Below are 21,986 nucleotides of genomic sequence, written 5' to 3' on the forward strand. Positions count from 1 at the left end.
ACAATCACAAGATCAAAGATATCAGAGATAAAAAGAATTCAGCATCTGGGGGAACCGTCCAGCGCAGGAAGAGCATGGGATGGGACGAGCGGGTGGGAGGCTCTGATATGAAAAGTGTGGCTCTCGTTCCTGATGCCAATGAGCCAACAAGTACCCCCATACTTTCCTACACTCTGCAGTTTGTCTGAAAAGTGCTCAAGAGTTTGTTTTAAAATGTGAGCCTTCTCTGCAGGTTTGCCTTTCACCAGTGTTACCATATACTGCCTGTAGCCTCCTGGCCCCATCTTGGAGTGAAGAGATGAGCAGGGCAGGGAGGCAGGGCCAGGCATTCAGAGGCATCCCCAACCTGGGAATCCCATTAATCACAGGATGCTGAGAGCTAGGCAGGACCCGGGCAGGGTGCCCAAAACCCCAGGGAAGCTTCTCTTTCAACCTTCGCCTTCTGTTTGACAGCTGAGGAGAGAAAGTCCAGAGTGCCAGTCCAGTTCTCTGCTTTGCTACTTTCCAGGGTCTGGTTAAAATCATCCCTGATTCATGGACAAGACAAGCCATTCAGTACCATGGCCTCAGCATGGCCGCAGCAGAGAGAGCTGCCACTGAGCGTCAGGACCCTCCGAAACAGAAAGAAAGCGATGCTCTAACCTGATGCTACAGGAAGCAGCAGTCTGTGGGTCAGGCCTGCCTTTGAGAAGCCTCTCCTCAGAGCTGCTGCTATCTCGGCTCGCTGGCCCTGCCTGCTGGCTACTACCTACGTCCTGCCTCAGAGGAGCTGAGAGTTTTAACAAAGCGTCTGGAGAGTAAGGGATCCAATGGCTCCTTTATCCCAGTCGTGGCAGAGAAGGGGGACAGGGTGGAGAGCAGGCTCGCTCCATTTAAACAAATAATGATGCACATTAGCGCTTCATTAAGCATTGGCTTTCTCCCATTACTCAAGCAGTCATTTGGGGTGGTGAGCTTCACATCAAACAGGCTAGGAAAAGAAATGCATTCATATAACAAGATCAGGCCCATGGGGCTCAGGATGGAGGCCTAGCCATGTAGGTCGGGGCTTGGCCTTCCCCTCATTGCCAAACCTCCAGCAGAATTCCGACACTCACTTTCTCCCAGGGTTTTCTGGAGAAGGTCGTGCTTGGCTTGTAGCTTGGTGATGAGGTTCCTGCCCTCCAGGTACTCCTTCATTTTCTGTAAGGGAGGAAGAGAAAGAGCAATCAGACTCCTGAAGAAGAAGCAGAAGAAGAAAAAAAAAATCACAGATGCTTAGCTGTACAATTCCCTTTTTATAAGAGGGCATTTGGTTTCTGACCCAATTTCTACTAGGTGCCTTTTTTATTTCTTTATTTCTACTCGGGCCCTGAGCATCTGGACAGCTGCTGATTTCCGTGGTGGATGAGTAGCCTGCTCTGTGTTCTCCTGGGAGCTAGCTCCACACTGGGTAGTGTATGCAATTGTCTCTTAGAGCCCCTCAACCATCTCTTTCCGTTCCACGGAAGAACAGGGGGGCGGGGCTGGAGTGGATGGACTCATGGAGCCCAGATCCTCTTGGTGTGAGGACACACACCTGCCACTTGTCACCTCCACTGACATCCAGCTGCACCCCGGCCCCTCCCAGGGTGTATTCCAACGCATCAGGAGCAAGGCCAACGGTAGACTCAGCCCCTGCCTAAACTGCAACAGAGCACGCACAACATCCTCGTCTGAGCCGTCTCTTAATCAGCTCCCTCCTCTCTTCTGCCGGGAGTCTTGGTGGAGAGCTTTGGATTTCTGAGCTTTCAGAGAGAGGGGCTGCCGTTCCCCACCTGCATATACACATAATGGCAGTTCTCAACACAAGATGAGGTTATGGAAATGCGCTCCCATCTGTTCTGTCAAAATACAATTGCAGTGCTTTGCCTTTTCTGATCTGACCTCTCTCAACCCTCGCCTGCCCAGGGAGAGGCCCGATTTCCCTGGACAATTCATCAAATCTTCAAAACAACCCTACGAACTCTGATTATCACTGTCCCCATTTTACGGATGAGGGTACCAAGATTTGGGGAGATTAAAACAGGCTGCTCAAGGTCAAACAGTGAGTGAGCGGTGGAGTCAGTATCCAGCCATAGGTCATTTGACAATTTGGTGCATGCGCTCAACCATCATGATGGCACACTCCATCCATTAGGGTGCACGGCAGAGAGAGAAGCAGAACGAAACTTCAGAGTATCAACTGTTTATATACTCGGGGCAATTCAAGAGTTTTCAGAGGCCCTTAGCACATATTGTGCCATGTGACTTGCACAGGAACTCTGCAGAGCACATTAGGGAAGACATCGCTGGTTGCTTGTTACAGATGAGAAGATGATCTTGGGAGAGGGGGCTGAATTGCAGATTGCTGCCAGCTAGGAAGTGGGAGTGCCAGGCCTTTGGAGCCTTAACCCGCTGTCTTTCTACACTACCCTGCAGCTATTCATGGGGACCATCATTCGCCTTGGTTGTCTCCTGCTGCAATGGTTCATCTGCTGGGTCGGGGGTCATCTGCCCACATCTAAACTCAGAGGCAAATCGGCAGTGTTTCCCTGGGTATGATCCGTGACTCACTGACATAGCAGATGAGGGAAAGTGGATAAAACATTTTAAATTGTAATACTTCTGTCCTTCTTTCGATGTAGTAAGCAAAAAGTATAATTATACATCAAGCCTCTAATTTTATGGCTATTACCACTTAGGATGAAGGCAGGGAAAAAAAGGGTGAAAAAATGTGAATTACTTTTAGTCTGTACCTTTCTGCACAGTGTAAACTTTTAACCAAGAGTGTGTATTTCTTCTCTCTCTCATGTAAAAATGAAGAAAACATCTGCTTTCTCTGGGATGCACATCCTGGCCTTCCCATGCTCCCCCAGATGCCTCTGCCCGTGCTTCTGCAAATTTCACACGGCCCTGGCACAGAGGGTTTCTGAGTCGTGTGTCTTTCTCTCCAGACTGCCTCTTCCCTAGGATCAGAGTCATTATTCTTTGCATCCCTGATGCTTAGCACCCTGCCCAGCAGACATGTTTGAGGAATGAGTAAAGAAATGAACAGCCTCACTCTCCTCTGATAGAACCTTCCTCGGCGGTCACAATCCAAGCCCCCCCGTGTACCCCTACTCTCTCCATTAAGTCTAAAACAAACAAAAACAAACCCTATACCAAATAATTTCTGTTGCTTTAGCCCTGACCTGTTCCCTCTGCTCCTTTGAGCCTCTGCATGAGAACATCTGCATGACAACAGGATCCCTTGTCACCCTCCCCTTTCCATCTGCTCCAGCTGCCCGCTCACCTGCTGTCAGTCTTCCCTGGGTGATGCCTAATCCCCAACCAATGCCTAATTGTGGGGCTGGGAACAGCACTGCAGGGCCCAGAGGTGAAAAACCTGCAGGAAACATCTACTGCTAACAGCTGAACCCTCAAAGGCCCCTCTTCGGAAGGTTGTCCCAAGAGACTCTAAAGGTTTCCTAACGAGGAAAAAAAAACCTCACCAAAAAACTGTAACCCTTAAGACAAAACCAGACTGCTCAGAAAACAGACAAAATTCTCAAAGGAAATGGATGCAAATTCCTTCCTCTCACTCATGTTTCTACTTGTGATTCTGGAAATCACTTTTTCATTCATGTCACAGTTCACAAGTTAACTCTGGCTGTCACTTGGTGAACCATTAAAATAAATAACAATCTGATAAAGACATATGATGGATCACCTTTCAGGTTCCATGAAATCCTGAAGGATCAAAAACTATGTCGAGGTTGACCTGCATCCCTAATAGTGGAAACAACGGTTGGAAGTTTTCCATCTAGGGAAGCTGGGGGTGGGAGGGAAAAACCATCCCAGAGTTCCTGGGCACATTGTCACCTCCCTCTCCTGCCTGTTATTCAGCCCTGGTGTGTAAGAGACAGAAGCTGGGAGAAACGACCTGGCCTTTACTGGCAGAAGACTTCAGATGCTGACAGGACACACAGAGAAAGGAGCAGAGGCAGCCGAAGGGAAGGAAGGCATAAGTGGCTTTCTGACGACTTCTGGAGACCCGCCGGGTCTCACATAAACAAAAAGAACAGTTTATGTGTTATCTCCAAATCCCTGCCTTGGTCAATAAGGGTCACTTTCCTCATTTAAAGCAAGTTCTGACACAGGTTATTCATTTCTTTCACTCCTTTCCCTGCACCTTGCTCCCCTCCCAAACATCGAAAAGTAAAATCACCAACCTTGAGTTGTCATCAGGGAAGAAGAGAAAGGGCAGGATTCTATTTTAGATCACCAAACTAAAACCAAGTTCCTAATACACAGTCTGACCAGAGACATTCCCCTACCTCCACATTTTACACTATGATGAAAACTGAGAATTTCTTCAAAAAGTAGTAAGGGAGGGGGCGCGTGGGGGGCTCAGTCATTAAGCATCTGCCTTCGGCTCAGGTCATGATGCCAGGATCCCATGATCCCGGGATCCTGGCTCAGGTCATGGTCCCATGATCCCAGGGTCCTGGGATCCAGCCCCGTATCAGGCTCCCTGCTCAGCGGGAAGCGTGCTTCTCCCTCTCCCACTCCCCCTGCTTGTGTTCCCTCTCTCGCTGTCTTTCTCTCTGACAAATAAATAAATAAAAATCCTTAAAAAAAAAAAAAAAAGTAGGAAGGGAGGCAAAGAGTCTATGGGGTGGTCTTGTTTGCCACTGTGAGCCTTCAATTCCATTTTTACGATCTCATTAATTTATTTCTTTTTTGTTAAGATTTTATTTATTTACTTGAGAGAGAGAGCACATGAGAGTGGGGAGGGTCAGAGGGAGAAACAGACTCCCCGCTGAGCAGGGAGCCTGATGCGGGACTCGATCCTGGGACTCCAGGATCATGACCTGAGCTGAAGGCAGTCGCTTAACCAACTGAGCCACCCAAGCACCCTCATTAATTTATTTCTTAATAATTCCTAACTGGTTATTAACTGTTGGCAATGAATTTTATTTATTGAAAAGTATTAATGTAACAGTTTTTCTCTTAGGGCTTTTCCTCCCTGACATACATTTCTGTTGCAGCAAAATGAAAGAGTCTTAGTTGTAGTCCTACTGCTTACCTTGGGCAAGTCACTTACCCCCCTCTGAAAAACAGGGATAATAATATCTTTTTCCCAAGGCTGTTAGCAGATGAAACAGGATAATGAGCATGACCATGATTATAGCACGCAGTCCAGCCAATGAGCAGGTAGTCAAGAATATTCCTTGTACCTGAATCACCCACTCAGACAACCTAAAAACACAACTTCCCTAAACCTCTTTGCTTTGTGCTAATATATAAGACAGCTGAATCAAAACAGGTTTCTGGCCTTTAAAAAAAAAAAAGTTAGAGGCAACAAGAATGCTTTTCCAATTTAATTTAAAATACCTCTTCCCTTTAATACCATGGCAGTATAAAACTCATGGACCTTGTTTATGCCTTGGATTTAAAAAAAAAAAAATACTATTTATTTATTTGAGAGACAGAGAGCATGAGCAGGGAAGAGAGGGAGAAGCTGACACTCCACTGAGCAAGGAGCCCGAAGCGGGGTTTGATCCCAGGACCCCGGGATCATGACCTGAGCCGAAGGCAGACGCTTAACTGAGCCACCCAGGCGCCCCTATGCCTTGGATTTAATCTGTGTGAACTAAAGACCTTAAATGCCCACTGCTACAAAGGGGTGAAGCGGATGGGAGGAGGGGGCCGTGTCTAGCCAGCCCCATGCACAGAGACAAACGAATGTCATTCTGGGGTGGTTGCTTCCCCACCATCCAAGCACACTGACCTCTCTCTCCTCTTTGTCAATTTGTAAAGCAGGAAACGGCTGTCAGACAGAATATGTGATAGAGCAGACCTGCAATCGGCAGCCATCTCCCCCTTTCACTGACAGGGTAGGGGCTCAGTAGGTACCTACTTAGCACACATTTCCTAAGTGCCTGTAGGAGAAGACCAAGATAAAAAAAAGATCTTGGACCACACCAAATCTAGGTCTAGGGCACTGCCCCAATGGCCAAGGTGCCATCTTGTCTCCTATGTTCTTACCAATTCTGTGCCCAAGGATTCAGGCAGTTTATCTTTATTTTATCAGCCATGACCTTTAACTCCTTCTTCACTCCTTCCCCCATACTCCAACCCCCATACAGGGAAATACTTAGGAGAAATGCCAGCCTTACAAGGTTTTGACAACCCTTGGCTAAACAAAGGAGCATGACTTCACACAAGCTGGGAATTGGTTAAATAAATGATGGTACATCCATTCATACGATGGAATTCTGTGCAGCGATTTAAAAAGGAGGCAGATCTCTTTGGACTAATATGAAAAAAATTAAGTGAAAAAAGCAAAGTGAAGAATGGCATGAGTGGTCTACTTTTATTTATACTTCTCTTTATTTGATTTCATTTTATTTCTAATGTAATTCTATTGCATTAAAGGATAAGTCGGTGGTTGTCTACACACAGAATATCTCTGGAAAAACACAGAAGAAACTGGCTTCAATCCCTGGCAGAGGGGAGAGGAAGTGAGGGTCAGAGAAGGGGGGAAGCGTGACTTATTTTGTATGCTCTTTTGAACTCTTTGTATCTTTAAAAAAATTTTTTTTAAAAATTATTTTTAACAAAAAATTTAAAAAAATTATTAAATTCTTTTTAAAAATTATTATTTTTTTAAACAATCACAGTTAAAAAAAAACAACAATGGGCTAAAAAGTAGACACTGCTGGATCGTGTGTTATAAAAGATGAGTGATGCAAACCCCAGGAGATCAGGAAACATCGCCTCACTTAGGGCAAAAGAGAGGAGAAAGCCAGTGGCCTGAGACCAAATGACCTGAGTTTCAGTTTTATTTATTTATCTATTTAGAGAGCATGTGTGAGCCGGGGCGGGGCAGTCAGTGGTGCAGAGGGAGGGAGAGAATCCTAAGGACGCTCCACACCCTGCGTGGAGCCCATCAAAGGGACCGATCTCGTCACCCTAAGATGAGCTGAGCCAAAATCAAGAGTCAGACGCTTAACCCGTCACAAGCCACCTAGGTGCCCCCAGAGTTCTAGTTTCAGCTCTTGCTGAGTCCCTTGGAACAGCTACTCAACTGCCCTGGATTTGGGAGTTTTTTGGGGTTTTTTCATCTTTCAAATGAGAAGGTTGGTTAGATGATTTCTAAAAATCACTGCAAGCTTTTAAATTCTGTGCTTATTTTCTTGGGACTACTGCAAATGACTGACCTTTATAGGATGTGCTTCAAATTTCCAATCGATGTCATCTGGGCAGATCAATCTGATGACAGCCGAGAATGGCTAGACAGCTTTCTAGCAGCCCTCTGGGTTGCTAGGCACACTCCCTACAAGTCAAAACCATTGTAAGGGACCTCTTCGCAACTTTCCAAGAGAAGGGAGCTTCTAGGATGCGCTACTCTGATGTTTTTGAAGGACACAGAAAAAACCAGGGGCAACGTCTGTGGAGACAACAGACTAGGAAAAGCACATCTGCAGTTCTGCGGGCCTCGTGTGGTTTGGCAAGCACAGGCAGTCATGCTAATATAATATGCACAACCCCCTTTTCTAAAATGTCCATTTCACCACCCCCAAGAAGGCCTTTTATCATGAAATGAATTATTTGATGCATTCCCAGCACCAGTCACGAACATGATGAATTCTCTTATACATCGATTACTACAGAAGCCCAGACAAAAAACGTTCCTGTTAGCTATGGAAGTTTGCACACAATTTTGATAAGTAGCACTCCAGCTACAAAAGGCAGGAAGTGGGCTAGGGGTGAAGGGGTGGGCAGGATTTGAGAGGTCACCGGTTTGAATATGGTCATCCCTGCTCTTACTAAAGGTCAGCTTGCATACACATGTCATTGCTTCACTGAAAGCCAAAAAGTAATTCTGACGGTCTTAAATACAGACTTTTATGTCAAAATTTCTTATTTAATAAAAAAATGGAAATCTTCTGCAATGTAATGAGATTGGGTCATTAAGTAGTGTTATATCTAAGCAGTGCAGACAGACCAGCCGAACAATCCTATTATTAAAAGCCTCTAGAGTGTTCAACAACCTCCCGAGATAAGAAAGCTTGGGATGGCAAGACAGCCCTCACGACAGACAAGAAGTCCTCGTTCTGTCTAGCTGGGGCTTCGCATGCCTTTATGCTTTGCAGAGACTGCTCTTTCCTCAAGGAATGCCATTCTCTACTTAATTCACTGCCTGGTTCACTCATCCCTCAAGGTCAAGCACAAAAGTCACTTTGTATGTGATGTTTCACCAACTCCACCCATCTTGGCCACCATTCATGTGTGTGTGCATGTATGCACCGAAAATTTTTCATACTTATTTTTTGATTGCAAAAATCAACCTACTGTAACGTTTAGAAACATACAAAGTGAAAAAGGAAGTTCTCCCTTCGGATGCCTAATCCCATCATTCCCCACTCCACACCCCCGGCATTCCCAGCTTTAGCACCGTGCCTGGCACAGAGAAGATCCTTGAAAAGTCATCGATGAGTAATTCAATAATGACTAATGAATACATTAATAATGACTGTAGTGACAATAAATTTTCAGCACTTATTGAGCACTAACTACAAACCAGGCAGTGTGCTAAATATTTTACAAAAAAGGATGAATGGGTCAAAATATCATTCTGTTATTTCTCTGCGCAGATTTTTGTATTTCACTCATAAGTATACTTAAAGAATGTTATGATGAAATGAATTGGAAAAATATTAATCACCTGTTAAATGAAAGCAGATTATAACATAATATGCACAGCCAATATCCCACTTTTTATAATACATTTTAAATACATATTCACATAGATGTTTGTGTGTGCAGAGAAAAAAAACAGGAAGGGAATACATTAACACTCTTATCTCAAGGTAGTGCTATTGTGGATGATTATTTTCTTCCTTTTTGTTTCTAAATTTATATCATACACATGTTTTGCTTCATATAACAAGAAAAAAGTTATTTTAAAAGAATAATACTGTTAAATCATTCAACAGCCTTCTCTAGGATTAAAAAAAATGTGAAGAATTCTTAGTTTAAGTAAAAAAATAGATTTCTTTTTTTAGAGAAGATAGCAAATCACTAGTGTTCTTAATGGAGAAAGGGCAGTGTTCAAAGAAGAATTAAACAAATTGTTCCAGTTGGAGGAAAAATTCAATTTACTGCATGCAGACTGTGTTTCTTGACTGAAAAACAAGTTAATCCCTCTCATTCAGAATCAGTATGCATATTCACTAGCTATATTTCATCTCACATCTGCAAATTTAATTTCTCCTTTCTTGGTTGTCAGAAGATGAGAAAATAAATTTTAGTCCAGGCAATGAATCCTACTTGGCAAGCTCAAAATAACTTAATTATTAAAAAGCAGCACCAAAGAGCAGCCAGCAACCTTCCAAAGGACTGTTAACACAACTTGAAAAAAAACCGGGTCCGTTTGTCTAACAGAAGAGTGGGAGATACATGGATAAGAAAATACAGTGTTTTGGAATTCTCTGCAAACCAACGACACTGCACATTACCTGTCCTTTTGAATTTTAGTCATAATTATGAAAGATAATTTCCCATCACCAAAATTATAAAAAAATGTCATCGCATCACCTAGCAGAGATTATCAACTTTAGAAATAAGAGAGGTGTTAGCCAGAATATTTGGATGTAGTTCCCAAGAACTAAGAAATAAAGATCTCCTTTCGTGACCCCCCCTGTGGCTGAGAAGGAAATGTTCCAACAGAAGCCTACTAGATGGTTAACAAAAATTCTTAAAAAAAAAAGTCTTCTGGGGGAAGGAAAAAAAGAAAATTCTTTTTCTTCCTGGCGGTGTACGTGGGAGCAGCCTTCTCTTGGGGGTCCCTGTTAGACACATACAGCTTAGAGATATCTGTGTCTTAATTGAAGTTGAGGAATGCTCTCCGAATATGCCCAGATCCAAATCAAGATATTCAAAGACTTCCCTTCCAGCACCTGACAAGGACTCTGGGTTCCAAGTCTCCCTGTGGGCTGTGGGCACTCTTCCAGAGCCATTGAGCCCCCTCACCGTGAAATAGAACTGCTCGGTCTCTTGCTGGTTGGCTCTCCTCTTAGCAATGCTGGGCTTGCTCATGAAGGTTTCTGAGACCGTGGACTTGACGGATTCCATAGAGTTGCTGTACTGGAAGCAGTCGGACACGTCAAAATCCTCAACAGTCACAATGTCCTGGATGGTCTGCAGAGTGGCTTCCATCGTCTTCTTTACCTGCCACAACAAGGGCCAATATAACGCGTGAGGGGCAGGCTGCAGAGGGGCAGGTGATGGAGAAGCTGGGAGGAGTGGGAGAGGAGTAGCTGGAGGGGACCGGGGGCTGCTATCAGAAGGGGCAGCTCTGCTCCCCATCAGACAGTGCTGAGTGAGTGATGTGGCCATCACATGGACTCTGTTTTACAGTGCTCCTCTCTCCAGGGAGGACCTCAAAACCACCCCCTCTTCATGCTAGGTATTTGACCCAGCTCTTATATTTAGTGTTGACTTTTTAAGTTTAGTATTAGCTCTGGGCTACAACAGAAGTGCTAACGGAGAGAATAAAACAAATCCAAGCCAACCTCATGATATAAAGAGCTAGTTAAAATGTGAGAGGGGCCTGCCATGCCCCGCGCGCTGTTTCATGACCTTCAACAAATCAGTGGATTTGCTCCCCGATTCGCAAACGAAGTGATCCCGCCCCCAGTCCTTCCTGATCTTCCCGGAAAAAGTAAGACTGACTGAGATGCTAGGGAAGAAATCCCGTGAGCACAAAAGCAAGAAGCTGGATAATTAATCATGCTGCTCTTTTGAACTAGTTGTTAAAAGCAAGGACACTGGGCCCAGAAGAAAGTCCCCCCTTTCTAAGAGGATGGAGATGTTTTAAGTGTCAAAGTCAAAGGCCTCTGTTTGTTTGAAAATGCTGGAAAAAGCCAGGCATGAGGGGGTGGCTTCAGAGACACAATATTGTTCACACAGCTGCCAAGTGCCATTTTGATTAAATGTGTGTAGAGGGGGAAAGAAAAAAAGCATTTTGCAAAAGCTCAAAATAGAGCTCAACCTTTGGCAATGCAAGAGCAACTTCCTGGAGTTCAAGGGCAGGATGTAGCAGAGGGGGAAAATCCAAGGCTACATTTGGCTAGGAAATGTTTGCGGCAGCCCGGACATTCTCTGCATGCTCCTTCCACCTGCTCCCAGAGGGGCAGCAAGAAAGAGGTTCAACAGGGAAACACGGAGGGTGGCTCCAAGTCTCCTAAGCAGGAAACTCACCTCCTCATTCTCAATCTTCAGAGTGGATAGGCGAGACTGCAGTTGCTGGCATCTCTGCACCAGCTCACTCTGGACAGGCTGCTGGGCACAGAGCTGGGAAGCCTGCCGAAAAAAAGCAACACCGGGTCAGAAGAGGACACAGTTCTTCTGGTGGTTCCAGAGTCCCATTACTACTGATAAAAGTCCTCATGTTCAAGCTGTAAGCCTCAGAGTTTCTACGTGCAAACAAAAATCCAAAGGCAGCGTGTGTGAACCTCTTCCGGGACCAAAGAGCACAAGGAGGGAATGAGAAGTGGGACCCGTTTGGAAAGACCAGATCCCTCTGTGTGGGGGCTCATCCCCAGGCTGGCGCCGGGCAGGCTCTGCGGCTCCGCGGAAGCCAGCGTTAGGCCAGAGCAGGGTGCCTCGGGCAGCCCCAGCTCCACCTACACAATGCTTTGGCAGAGAGGATTTCCTGCTAGAAGTCCGAGTGGCCACCTCTCTGGCCCCTCCTTCACCCCCCTCCGTGCACCAGAGTGAAAGCAGGAGAGAAGTGGGTCAGGAGGCTAGCTTGCCGCGCTGGCAGCCAGCATGTGTTTATAAATCTGGGCCACGCATGAGAACTCTGACTCAACGAGAGAAAGTGTAAAGCCAGGAACAAGTCCACGGGCTGTGCTGGAGGGCCCCAGAGGGCACAGAATCTGGTGGAACTTGGCACTTTCAAAGAGCCATCCTTTTGCCCCAGGTTTGCACCAGATCTGTGTGGGCAAGGAGTCTGCCCTGCCCTTAAGGACTGCCGTCGATAAGCTTTTCCCTCTGGGAAAAGATGCCTCAGCCAGAGTCTCCTGACAGGGGCATGGCTATGGCATGGGCACGAGGTCACCCACAGTCCCCAGGCTGGCAGATGAGGGAGGGCCCACGTGGAGGCAGCTCCTGTCACCTTGCCACCATGTGGCCCTTTAGCCTCCTGTCTGCAGAGAGACATCTGGACAGAACTGGACTCCTTCCTCAGCAATGAGTGGGCACATTCACATGCCCACAGACCATTCTCTTGCTTGAAAGACAAAACCTCTCTTCAAATGGAGGGGGCTGGGACTTGACCTTTTCCTCCATTGGCTTTTAAGCTCCCAACCAACTTGACCTCCTCCCCCAGCTGAGGGGCTGGCCTGAGCCAGCTCTCAGATCTGAAGAGAGCTGACTTCACTCCGGCTCTTGGATAAGCAGACACAATGGAGAAAGCTCAGTGGCCAGGATGGGTGAGAGCCAAGAGTGAAACTCTCTGGCTGCCTGATGTCACTGGTCAGGCATCCAGAGCCCCACAAGCCTCTGGAGGCACCAAGGGTAGAGCCAAGCACCTCCTCCTAGTACATCTGAGAGTGCCTGGCATCAACTCATGTGCTGAGCGCCCCAGAACACCAGTCAGTGCGGGGCCTTGGCCAATTTCAGGGCTTCCGGTCAAAATGCCACCCGAACCTTGGCCCTAGCTCAAGGACTTCCAGGCAGCTCTCTCTTGTTGCCTCCACAGTCTACAGACAGCCCACACTGGTGGGGATAGACTGGCTGTGGGGACCAAGAAAAACTCGCCTTCTCATCTCTTTTTATTTTCTACTCCTAGGAAGGCTGGGCTGGAATGCAGAACCTTTGCATGGGGAGCATGCAAGATCTAGGGCTGACCCTGGCCCCTGCCTGGCTCAGCCACTGATCAGCTGCATCACACAAAGGGAGGGCGGAAGCTGAAGAGTGCACTATTGATTTAAAGTAACCCAGACCTAGCAGGGAGGACTCACGGAGGGAAAATGACCTCCACGCCTATGCCTTTAAGAAGCAGCAGGGCTGCTGATGCATGCTTTGGCAGAAGTCCTCTACTGGGGTGCAAGGTCATGCATTTCAGCTGTGCTCCACAGTATGAAACTGAGGCACTGACGGGGCTACGACGGGGCCCGAGCACCCGGCATTTGGATTCTCCCTTTATGGAGACAAGCTGCTTGGCTCCGAAGGCAACTCAGTCAACACCAGAAAATGTATCACTCCGCTCAGCTGGTGCCCAAGTTGCACCGATTCTTGGGAAGGAATGTCAGCGGCAGCTGGGGAAGGGGACTGGAAGAAAAGTTGGACCAGAAGCCAGGGCCGGTGAGGAATGGGGCTTCCTGGGGGCTCGATGACACCCCCCCCAACTCTGACTGCGTACACTGCCATTTCACTTCCCCATCTGTTCAGATGCTGACATTTCCTAAGTCACAGAAATGGAAACAAACTGTACATGGTTTGGTTTTCCCTGAGGAGAGGAAAGAAATCATCTCCACATTTTTGTCTTTAGGATAGAAATGTCCCATTCTCCACTGTGGACTATCAATGACAGCGAATCCTCTAGTTACACTGCCAACAGTTGTCATTCTGGGACAGGGTCTTCTAAAAAGCATCTGGATACTAATCCTATTGGAAACACCATTCCCTTGTTGAGAGGACATGGTTGTTTTTCAGTCACCTCGCATCCTTCCTCCACCTCCTGACAACTTTGACCTGACTATCCTCTGGGGGAATCTCCCACCCCACAACTCAGGTCATGTGTTTTGGATGAGGCTCTCCCCAACTCCGGGATGGAGCATGTGACTTAGGCATAAGCCAATCAGCCAACTACAGACACCCAGCCACGATCATTGGCTCAGGGATAAACTCAACAGCCAATCAGAATGAAGAAGACCCAATGAGAATTTTGTGGGGGCTTCTAGGAGGGAAGCAGGTACTCCTTCCACTGGATTTGGACCTACAAGAAGATTAGGCTGTAAATGCAGTCACTTTGCCCTGATGGGATGAGAGCCTACCTAGAATAGAGCCCAAGATACAAGATGTGAAGCAGAGAGAGAGAAACAACAACAAAAATCTGAGTCTTGATAAACTGCCACTCCTAAATCCAGCCAGCCTGAAGATCCATCTGTTTCTATTACGTAAGCCTATACATCCTCCTTCCGATTTAGCCCGGAGGTTAAAGGGTAGCTCCTACCGACAGAGTAAGGTTCACTCTGATATGCATGCAGAACCACCCCAAGTGGAACCAAAAGATGCAGAGTAATGAAAACCAAAGAGCTGCTCGTTTCTCTCACTTTGTTTAGGCCCTTTTCGTTTTAGTCTTGGAGGGGAAAATATCAACACAGGGCCCCCATGTTCCTGTTCCCCAGCCTGGGCAGACAGCATCAGGACTCGGGGATGACATCTTAGCTCCTTCTTCTCTGTCTTACCCATTTTTTTTTTGTTCAGTACCCAAGCAAAGCTACCCCTTTTATTGCAATCTTCTAATCTCAAGAGAATAAGATCCTTTAGATCTCTGCCAGGTGACAGAAGATCACATCATTATTGCCCCACTTAGCCCTCCCTCCCCATCAAAAGCCTTGAGTATCTGGCCCCACCTCAGCTCTACCAGACTCACCATTTGGAGGCCTCCTCCAAATCTTCCCTCTGCCATACTGAACAGTTAGTTTTTACACAACTGCTGTTTTTCACCTCCTCTGATCCCGCTGGACCCTCTGGGTGCCCCTCCCTATGCATATTTCCAACTCTCTCTCAACCCACCAGACTGGAAGCTCCCTGAGGGCCCTAATCCCCAATGCCTATGGTCGAGCCCAGAAGACGCTCAGTCGCTTCCTGCTGCTCAGTCGCTATTTACCGAATGAGTGAAATGCTCCTCACCCACCTGACGGGAAGCCACCCCTGGGCCTTGCTCTCCCCAGAATAAGGTGCCCTTAGTGTAGTGAATCCAGGCACAAGTGAGCTCGAGCCCCTTAGGGAGTGTGGTGATGGGAAGAAGGCCTCACCATGTCTCCCATGTGGGGCTGGAACTCAAACTTCATTGGTGGGCAGAAGACATTGTTGTACATCTCCATAAGGCGCTGCTTGTCACTGGTGGCATCCAGGTTCTCTACGGCATTCTCGATGGCATCCAGACCTTCGTGCTTTGACTGCTCCAGATTCAACTCAGCGGAGAGGAAGGTGCGTAGCGCCCGGTTCAGGCTAGCATGGTAGCCTAAGTCACAACACTGCTGTGGGACGGAGAAGGCACATGAGCGAACCATAGACAGTCCCAAGGCTTGGCAGAAAGGGAGGTGGCCCCCGGGGCAGCTCTGACCATATCACGGGGGCTGGCCGTGCAGCCAGAAGAAGGCTGACATTCTGACTTCCAAGATCCAGGTGAGAGTTCTGGTTTCCACTCCCAATTCAATGGAAGACACACCTCAGAGGACTATAGGCTGATTGGGAAGAAGAGGACTCAGCGGGACAGAAGGAAATTATATTGTCATGCACTGCACAGGGCTATTTAGGAAACAAGAAAAGGGCTGAGGGCTGAAGGGAATCCTCTTCCACTTTAGGGTTTCTCTCGGGATGCCATGATAACAAAATTCAACAATGAAAATATGGCCTGCCACTCCCTGAGGGTCACTGTGGTCAAGTCACTACATACGAACCAAGTCAGGCCATTTCAGCATTTAAGGTTCACAACTCATACAAGTGTCGCAAGAGCAGTTCATTTACACCAACACTGAACTCCAGCGGGAGAAGAAGAGAGTGGGGAGCAGACCCTATCATCGGTTGTCACCCCCACCAGCTCCCGATGTTCTAGGACTGGCCTTAGCAGCAGACTCGGATTTCTGCACTAAAGCTCCCGCCCGACAAAAATACCATTTATAAGACCAAAAATTTCTAAGTGTCAGTCTTACCGGGACAATGCAGATCATGTAAAGGATTCTGATTTTCTAAAGCAAAATTGGGAAAAAAAAAAAAGTATGAGAGGCAACAGTATAAAAAAAAGCACTGGACAGGAAGTCAAGCAGCCTTGGAAAAGCCAGTCCCCAACCCTGAAGCTGTACCCTCGGCTGTAAAATGAACAGATGTGGCCAAGTCGGTGGTTTTTTAAGCTGCGGATCAGAGGTGTGAGGTTCTATGCCGCTGCTCAGGCTGCCCTTGAGAAGGGGGTAAAAGGGCAGCAACCAATAGGACTTGGAGCCTCCTATCTCTGGTTCAGCCAAACCAGCTCTGCCCTTTTATCTACTTAATAGATTGGGATCCTTTTATTTTTTTTTAAGACTTTATTTATTTATTTTTGAGAGAGAGAATGAGAAAGAGGGGGAAAGAAAGAGAGAGAGAGCGCGCGCGTGCCAGTGGGGGGAGGGGCAGAGGGAGAAGCAGACTCCCCACTGAGCAGGGAGCCCAACGCGGGACTGGATCCCAGGATCCCAGGATCATGACCTGAGCCGAAGGCAGACGCTTAACGGACTGAGCCACCCAGGCGCCCAATAGATTGGGATTCTATGTAAGGTCTGATTTGAAGAAAGAATTCTGCTCGAGAAAAAGTCTGAAAATACTTGGACTAGTAATGTCTAAGGCCCTCTTCAGCAGTGGCATTCTGTAACTCTACAATATTCCCCATCCCTCCCAAAGGACCCCGAGATCCAAATTCCTTGGCCATCCATTATCCCCTCTATTGCTGAAGCAGCTCTGAGTTCCAGAACCTGAGAAGAAATGTCCGAGAAGAATCCATGGATAGAGTCAGACCATGTGCCTGACTGCAGTTTCATTCCATAGGCAGGCATCAAACGGACTTCCTCCAGCTTTTCCCCTCATCCTGTTCACCCCGGGAGCAGCCAACACTGGGGAGGAAAAAGCACGTGATGTGCCTCCTCCTCCTAGCATCTGACAAGAAGCTCAGCGACAGAGCGCCTGTCGGGCTGGGCTCTGGGTCAGTGCCAACAGCGCGGCAGGTGCCTGGCGGCAGGGGAAGAACAGCAGTTACAGCTTGACTAGAGGCGGAGGATGGAAAGACATTCAATTCAGTTGGGAGGGAAAAGCAAATGGAAGCAAGACAAAAGCAGCTGATTGGGAGACTTCGCGTGCAGGGGCCCTTCTTCCTCTGAAAGACACTGCTGGTCTAGCCAGGCTGCCCTTGGACTTGGAAACCTTCCTGACTAACTCTGTGCAGACGCTGATGATGAACTGGATGACTGTGAGTCTGTGAACACAAGGGCTGAGCAAGTGGGGAGCTTTTTAGTGCAGAAGAGAATTGGGGAAGGCGGGGTGCCCTTCATCACCTTTACATTTTTGGTGACTCCATTCTCTCTACCTCTACCCTGATTCATACCCTTATCCTACATCAGTGCTGTCTGCTTCACTCTCTTCAAAGATAGCTTTTGTTAGGCCACTCCTACTGAAGAACCTACAGAAGCCTTTGGTCTTTTCTAAAGTGAAGTCCACCTTCTTCAGTTTGGTTATTTAAAAATACCTCTATTTTACTAAGTATGCTTACCGTATGCCTGATGCATGCTAAGTGCTTTATGTACATTCTACATCTGAATCCTCATAATAATCCCAGTGAGGCTGGTATTATCTTCATTTCCCAGACTAGAATGTTGAGGGTCCAGGAAGTTAAGTAAGGTCACCAGCCAGAACAAATTCTAATATGTCTTGCAGTCTGACCATCAACATCATCTTCCTATGTTCCCTTCCTCAGACTCTTCTGCTCTAACCAAGGACATGCTCCTGCTTAGGGCAGAGTATGGGAGAACAGCAGGCCTCAAATCAGCTGCGTGACCGTGAGTGAGCAATTTAACATCTCAGCCTCCAATGAGGACAATACCAGCCTCATCGGTTGTCGTGAGGCTGATACAGGCAATGTATTTATCCACATCTGGCACCGTGCAGACACTTCCACCTCAATCACCAACATCCCCAAATCCACAGACTTCTGCCGTTTCCCAGCATTCTCCCTTCTTGACATATTTCCCACTCCTCTCAGTTGTTGGAAATGGACCCCATCTTCAAAATCCAAATCAAATTCCCAGCCTCTGGGAAGCCAGCCAGCCCTGCAACCGTGGCATCTATTGACCTTGGCCTTTACTCAGGACCACACCACACCAGCCCTCATGTGACACAGGACACACTCCCTCACTCTGAGACTTGCCAATTCCTATCACCCCAACAAGAAGACAAGCGTCAAAGAGGTCCTGGCCAATGTCACTGCTTCTTTGTATCCCCCACCATGAAGCCTTGCTCAAAGTAGGCATTTTATACACATCAGTGGATGGACCGATTGATGCCCAGAGTATAGATTCTAGCCTCTCAGGAATCATCCATTTAGGCTGAATACCAATCTAAGTCAAATGGGTGGACGTGACCACCACAACCCCTAGTTTTGCTCACTCCGTATGGCCTATGGAAGGCTGGGAGCTTTTCCCGGCTGCCTGATGCCTCCTTTATATAACTGTTCTGTAGCTCCTCTGTGCCACCGACCCACAATGTGCCCTCTGGCTCCTCTGTGCCTCCAGCCAACCAGGGAGACTCGCGCTGGGTTTTACAGAGCCTTCGCTATGCACAGATTTCCACAAGCACGACGGCCAGAAACTGAGGCCTTAGCAAAGAAGCAATTGCTGGCAAGGGTTAGGTAAAGGAGATTTGACTATTTCATCTCTGTTCCCAGGAGAATCCCAGTGAGTAGAGGCAACGCATTATTCTTCCTCACAATGGGGACAAAGTATGCTTTCGGTGGCTTCTGATGAGTTCCGTGGCCATGCCGAGCTCCCCTGGCCACTTCTGGGTTATATAAATGTTTGATGAAAACTCTCTCAGGGGAAATCAAATTTTTATAAGAATTTAATGATAGCCCATCCAGATGTGTGATGACTTGAGTTGACAGCTCATTAACCCTTTACTAGTTCACAGTCCTCACCCAGAGACTCTAGAGAAGGCCTAGAAAAGAAACATGGGTGTTTTCATAACATCCACTTCTAGTTCACACAGAAGAGATAAATAAATGCCCTTTAAAAAATTTCCTATGAAGGGGCGCCTGGGTGGCTCAGTCGTTAAGCATCTGCCTTCGGCTCAGGTCATGATCCCAGAGTCCTGGGATGGAGCCCCGCATCGGGCTCCCTGCTCGGGGGGAAGCAGGAAGCCTGCTTCTCCCTCTCCCGCTCCCCCTGCTTGTGTTCCCTCTCCAGCTGTCTCTCTCTGTCAAATAAATAAAATCTTAATAAAAAAATTTCCTATGAAGAAAGCTGCGTTCCTTCATGTCCACCTTGGGTGCACACAGTGTCACGGATTCTCTACCCATGTATGGAGTCCTCACAAGCCCCCAGCTATGCATGCGGACAATGCCCTGTTCTTCATTCATCCATCTGCTTCTGGGTTGGGAAAGCCACAGGAGGACGGGGGAGGAAAGCCACATTCCAATGAGCCTACGGTTCTTAGACTCCATCAAGTCAGCTCAGAGTGTGTTTTTGGCCTGAAGTCAAGGTTTCCCTGGTGCATGTCAGATGCCTCATGTGGGTTTCGACAGTCCAAGTTTAAATCTTCTTATATTATAAAATGAAGTCAAAGGCTAGTCCTGGTGTCAGTGTACGGGCATCGACAAAAATAACTTCCTTTCACTTATCCTCAATGCCTTCAGCACACACTGTACTTCCACACCACGAGGAAGGAGGCAGCATGGTGCCCGTAACACAGATGGCAACAGACTGTGCAAGATTCATCCCTTGTCTTAAAGCAAGTTCTGGATCCTGTCAAGATCAGAACACCAAGGTACCCAGGCTCCCCACATTCACTCCTGCCCTAACTGTTGGTGTGTTGCCCAGGTGTCCTTTGGGCCATTTTTATTGCCTTGATCATCCAGGAAACTACTGATACATGCACTAGCTGGGGTGACGCTCAGAAACATCACACTGGGCAAAAAAGGCCAGGTACGAAAAGTACGTACTGTAAAATCCCATCTTTGTGAAATTCTATAACAGGCAAAACTAATTTATGGTGAAAGAAATCACAACAGTGGTTGCCTTGGGGTGAGGGATTGACTGGGAAGAGAAAAGAGGAACTTTTTGAGGCAATGGAAATACTCTCTCTATCTTGATAAGAGATGTAGGTTATAAGGGTGTTTGAATTTATCATAACTCTTGAAACTGTAACACCTAAGTTCAGGCAGTATATATAACTCTGGGCAGTATTAAAAGGCACAAAAAGAAAAAAAAAATCTTGCCTTAGGAAATCACCTTCCTCCTCCTTCTAGTCCTTGCTTCCTTCAATGAATATACTATGCTCAGCTATGTATTAAACACTGCGTGTATGTTTAAAAAAAAAATACCTTAATATATAAAGTTTTCTTATATATTTAAATAATCTCTACACCCAACACGGGGCTTGAACTCACATCCCTGAGATTAAGAGTTGCATGCTCTTCCGACTAAACCAGCCAGGTGCCCCATTTTATATATTAAGGTAAAAAGAAGACTTGGTTCCTGCCTTAATGGAATGTACAGACACTGAGACATTTCTCTGTTCTTAGGGCAGTGACTCAAAACTTTTTTTGACTTCCAGCTCACAGGAAGAAATTCATCTTGTCACACACACATGCACACACCTAACAGTTTCACAAAATAAAACTTAACCTTACTAAGTATGATGTACCTAGATATTTCATTTTCCTTCCTATTCTATTCTAGTCTATTCTGTTCTATTCTAGTTCATTCATTGAAAAAAATAAGTCAAACCCATAAAAGTGATTTCATGACTTCCCCAATGGATAATGACTTATGGTTTGAAGAACACTGTCCTAGGACACCCTGAGCTTCCCTTAGCTTTGCAGTTAGCCAGTTGCATAGAAATTATCTCTTTGTAGGTCTATGAAAACCTCTAGGGCAAAAATTATTTTATACATTTTATACCCTTGATGCTAAGCACACAGCCTCATTCCAAATAAATATTTACTTAGCTGCATGTTATCAGCTTTAAAAAGAACAAGTAATAAATCTGTCCTCACCTTAAGAAAAACAAAAACAAAACAAACAACAAGCAAAACAAGAGCAACTTTACTATCTGAGTGGCCTGGAATGCCACCAACCCGGACTCGCTCACAGTAACCTACACCCACATCCTGGCTGAGCGCTAAGGAGGCTGACAGGCTACTTTTTCACCAGACTTCACACCGCATCCCATGAAGATGGGCTCTAACACACCTTTCCTCTTCTCCTTCAAGTGAGAATAAGGTGCAAAATCGCTTGCTTCTTTGGACTGATTTTAAAATACCTATGCACATCTGATGGAGGGTCTATGGATTGCAAAGGTTATAACTGACACAGCTGTAGCCCCTCTCTCCCCCTGAGGTGGGCATTTTGGCAAAAGGGGCGGGAAAGTTGCCCTGGGGGCAAAGGCAAATGGGAAAGGACAAACCGGAGGAAGAGGTGTGATGGACTGCAGAGTTTTGATTTTTTTTTTTTTAAACTAAATGTGAGATACATAGCAGAAAAAGAACCGATTCTTTTCCTTGCTGAGAACAGGTGTCTCTCCCAACAGTGAAGAGTCATTCCCCTCACGAGGAGAAAGGATCCTGTTTAAGGCTCTGACCTCCACTGAAGGACAGTGTTGAGATTGGCATCAACAAACAAAGAGAAGAAAGCAGAGCCTGAAACAGGCCTCAGGGCTCCCCTTACCCGGTCAGACCATGACACCCAGGGCATGAAGAGGCTGAAATCAACTGAATCTAAAATCCCTGGAACTAGTTTAGAAAAGTTCTCCAAGCATGTGAAGCCAGATTTCAGTACCAAGATCAAGTCCAATTCCTCTGTCTGCCCAAGAGAGAGGTGGGGGAGAGGGTAGCACAGCAGAGTTCCAAAACAGGTCAGTGCCGAGCCCCAGATGACCTGAATCTTAGACCAGACCCCAAATGGTATTGTGAAGTGTGGCAGGTTCATTCACTGAGAAACCAAGTCAGGCAAGCGTGCCAGGTC

The 21,986-nt window shown here is 46.8% G+C and overlaps 1 protein-coding gene across 9 annotated transcripts in view; it reads right to left on the reverse strand.

The window, feature by feature from the left end:
* The window catches only part of SRGAP2 (SLIT-ROBO Rho GTPase activating protein 2), a 227,266-nt gene that overhangs the window by 44,206 nt on the left and 161,074 nt on the right, over nt 1–21,986 (reverse strand). For 8 of the 9 annotated variants that reach the window (XR_003522906.1, XM_027610047.1, XM_027610054.1 and 5 more), the window contains exons 8-11: nt 15,039–15,263; nt 11,251–11,352; nt 10,021–10,218; nt 1,098–1,182 (exon numbers count right to left, since the gene is read on the reverse strand). Coding sequence is in view for 8 of the 9 variants with exons in the window: in XM_027610047.1 (XP_027465848.1) it covers nt 1,098–1,182; nt 10,021–10,218; nt 11,251–11,352; nt 15,039–15,263 (610 nt within the window). In the remaining variant the exon portion in view is untranslated. The remainder of the gene's footprint in view (nt 1–1,097; nt 1,183–10,020; nt 10,219–11,250; nt 11,353–15,038; nt 15,264–21,986) is intronic. The other variant, XM_027610048.2, reaches the window with a different exon arrangement.

The sequence above is a fragment of the Zalophus californianus genome, chromosome 10 (assembly GCF_009762305.2).
Source record: "Zalophus californianus isolate mZalCal1 chromosome 10, mZalCal1.pri.v2, whole genome shotgun sequence".
Lineage (NCBI taxonomy): Eukaryota > Metazoa > Chordata > Mammalia > Carnivora > Otariidae > Zalophus > Zalophus californianus.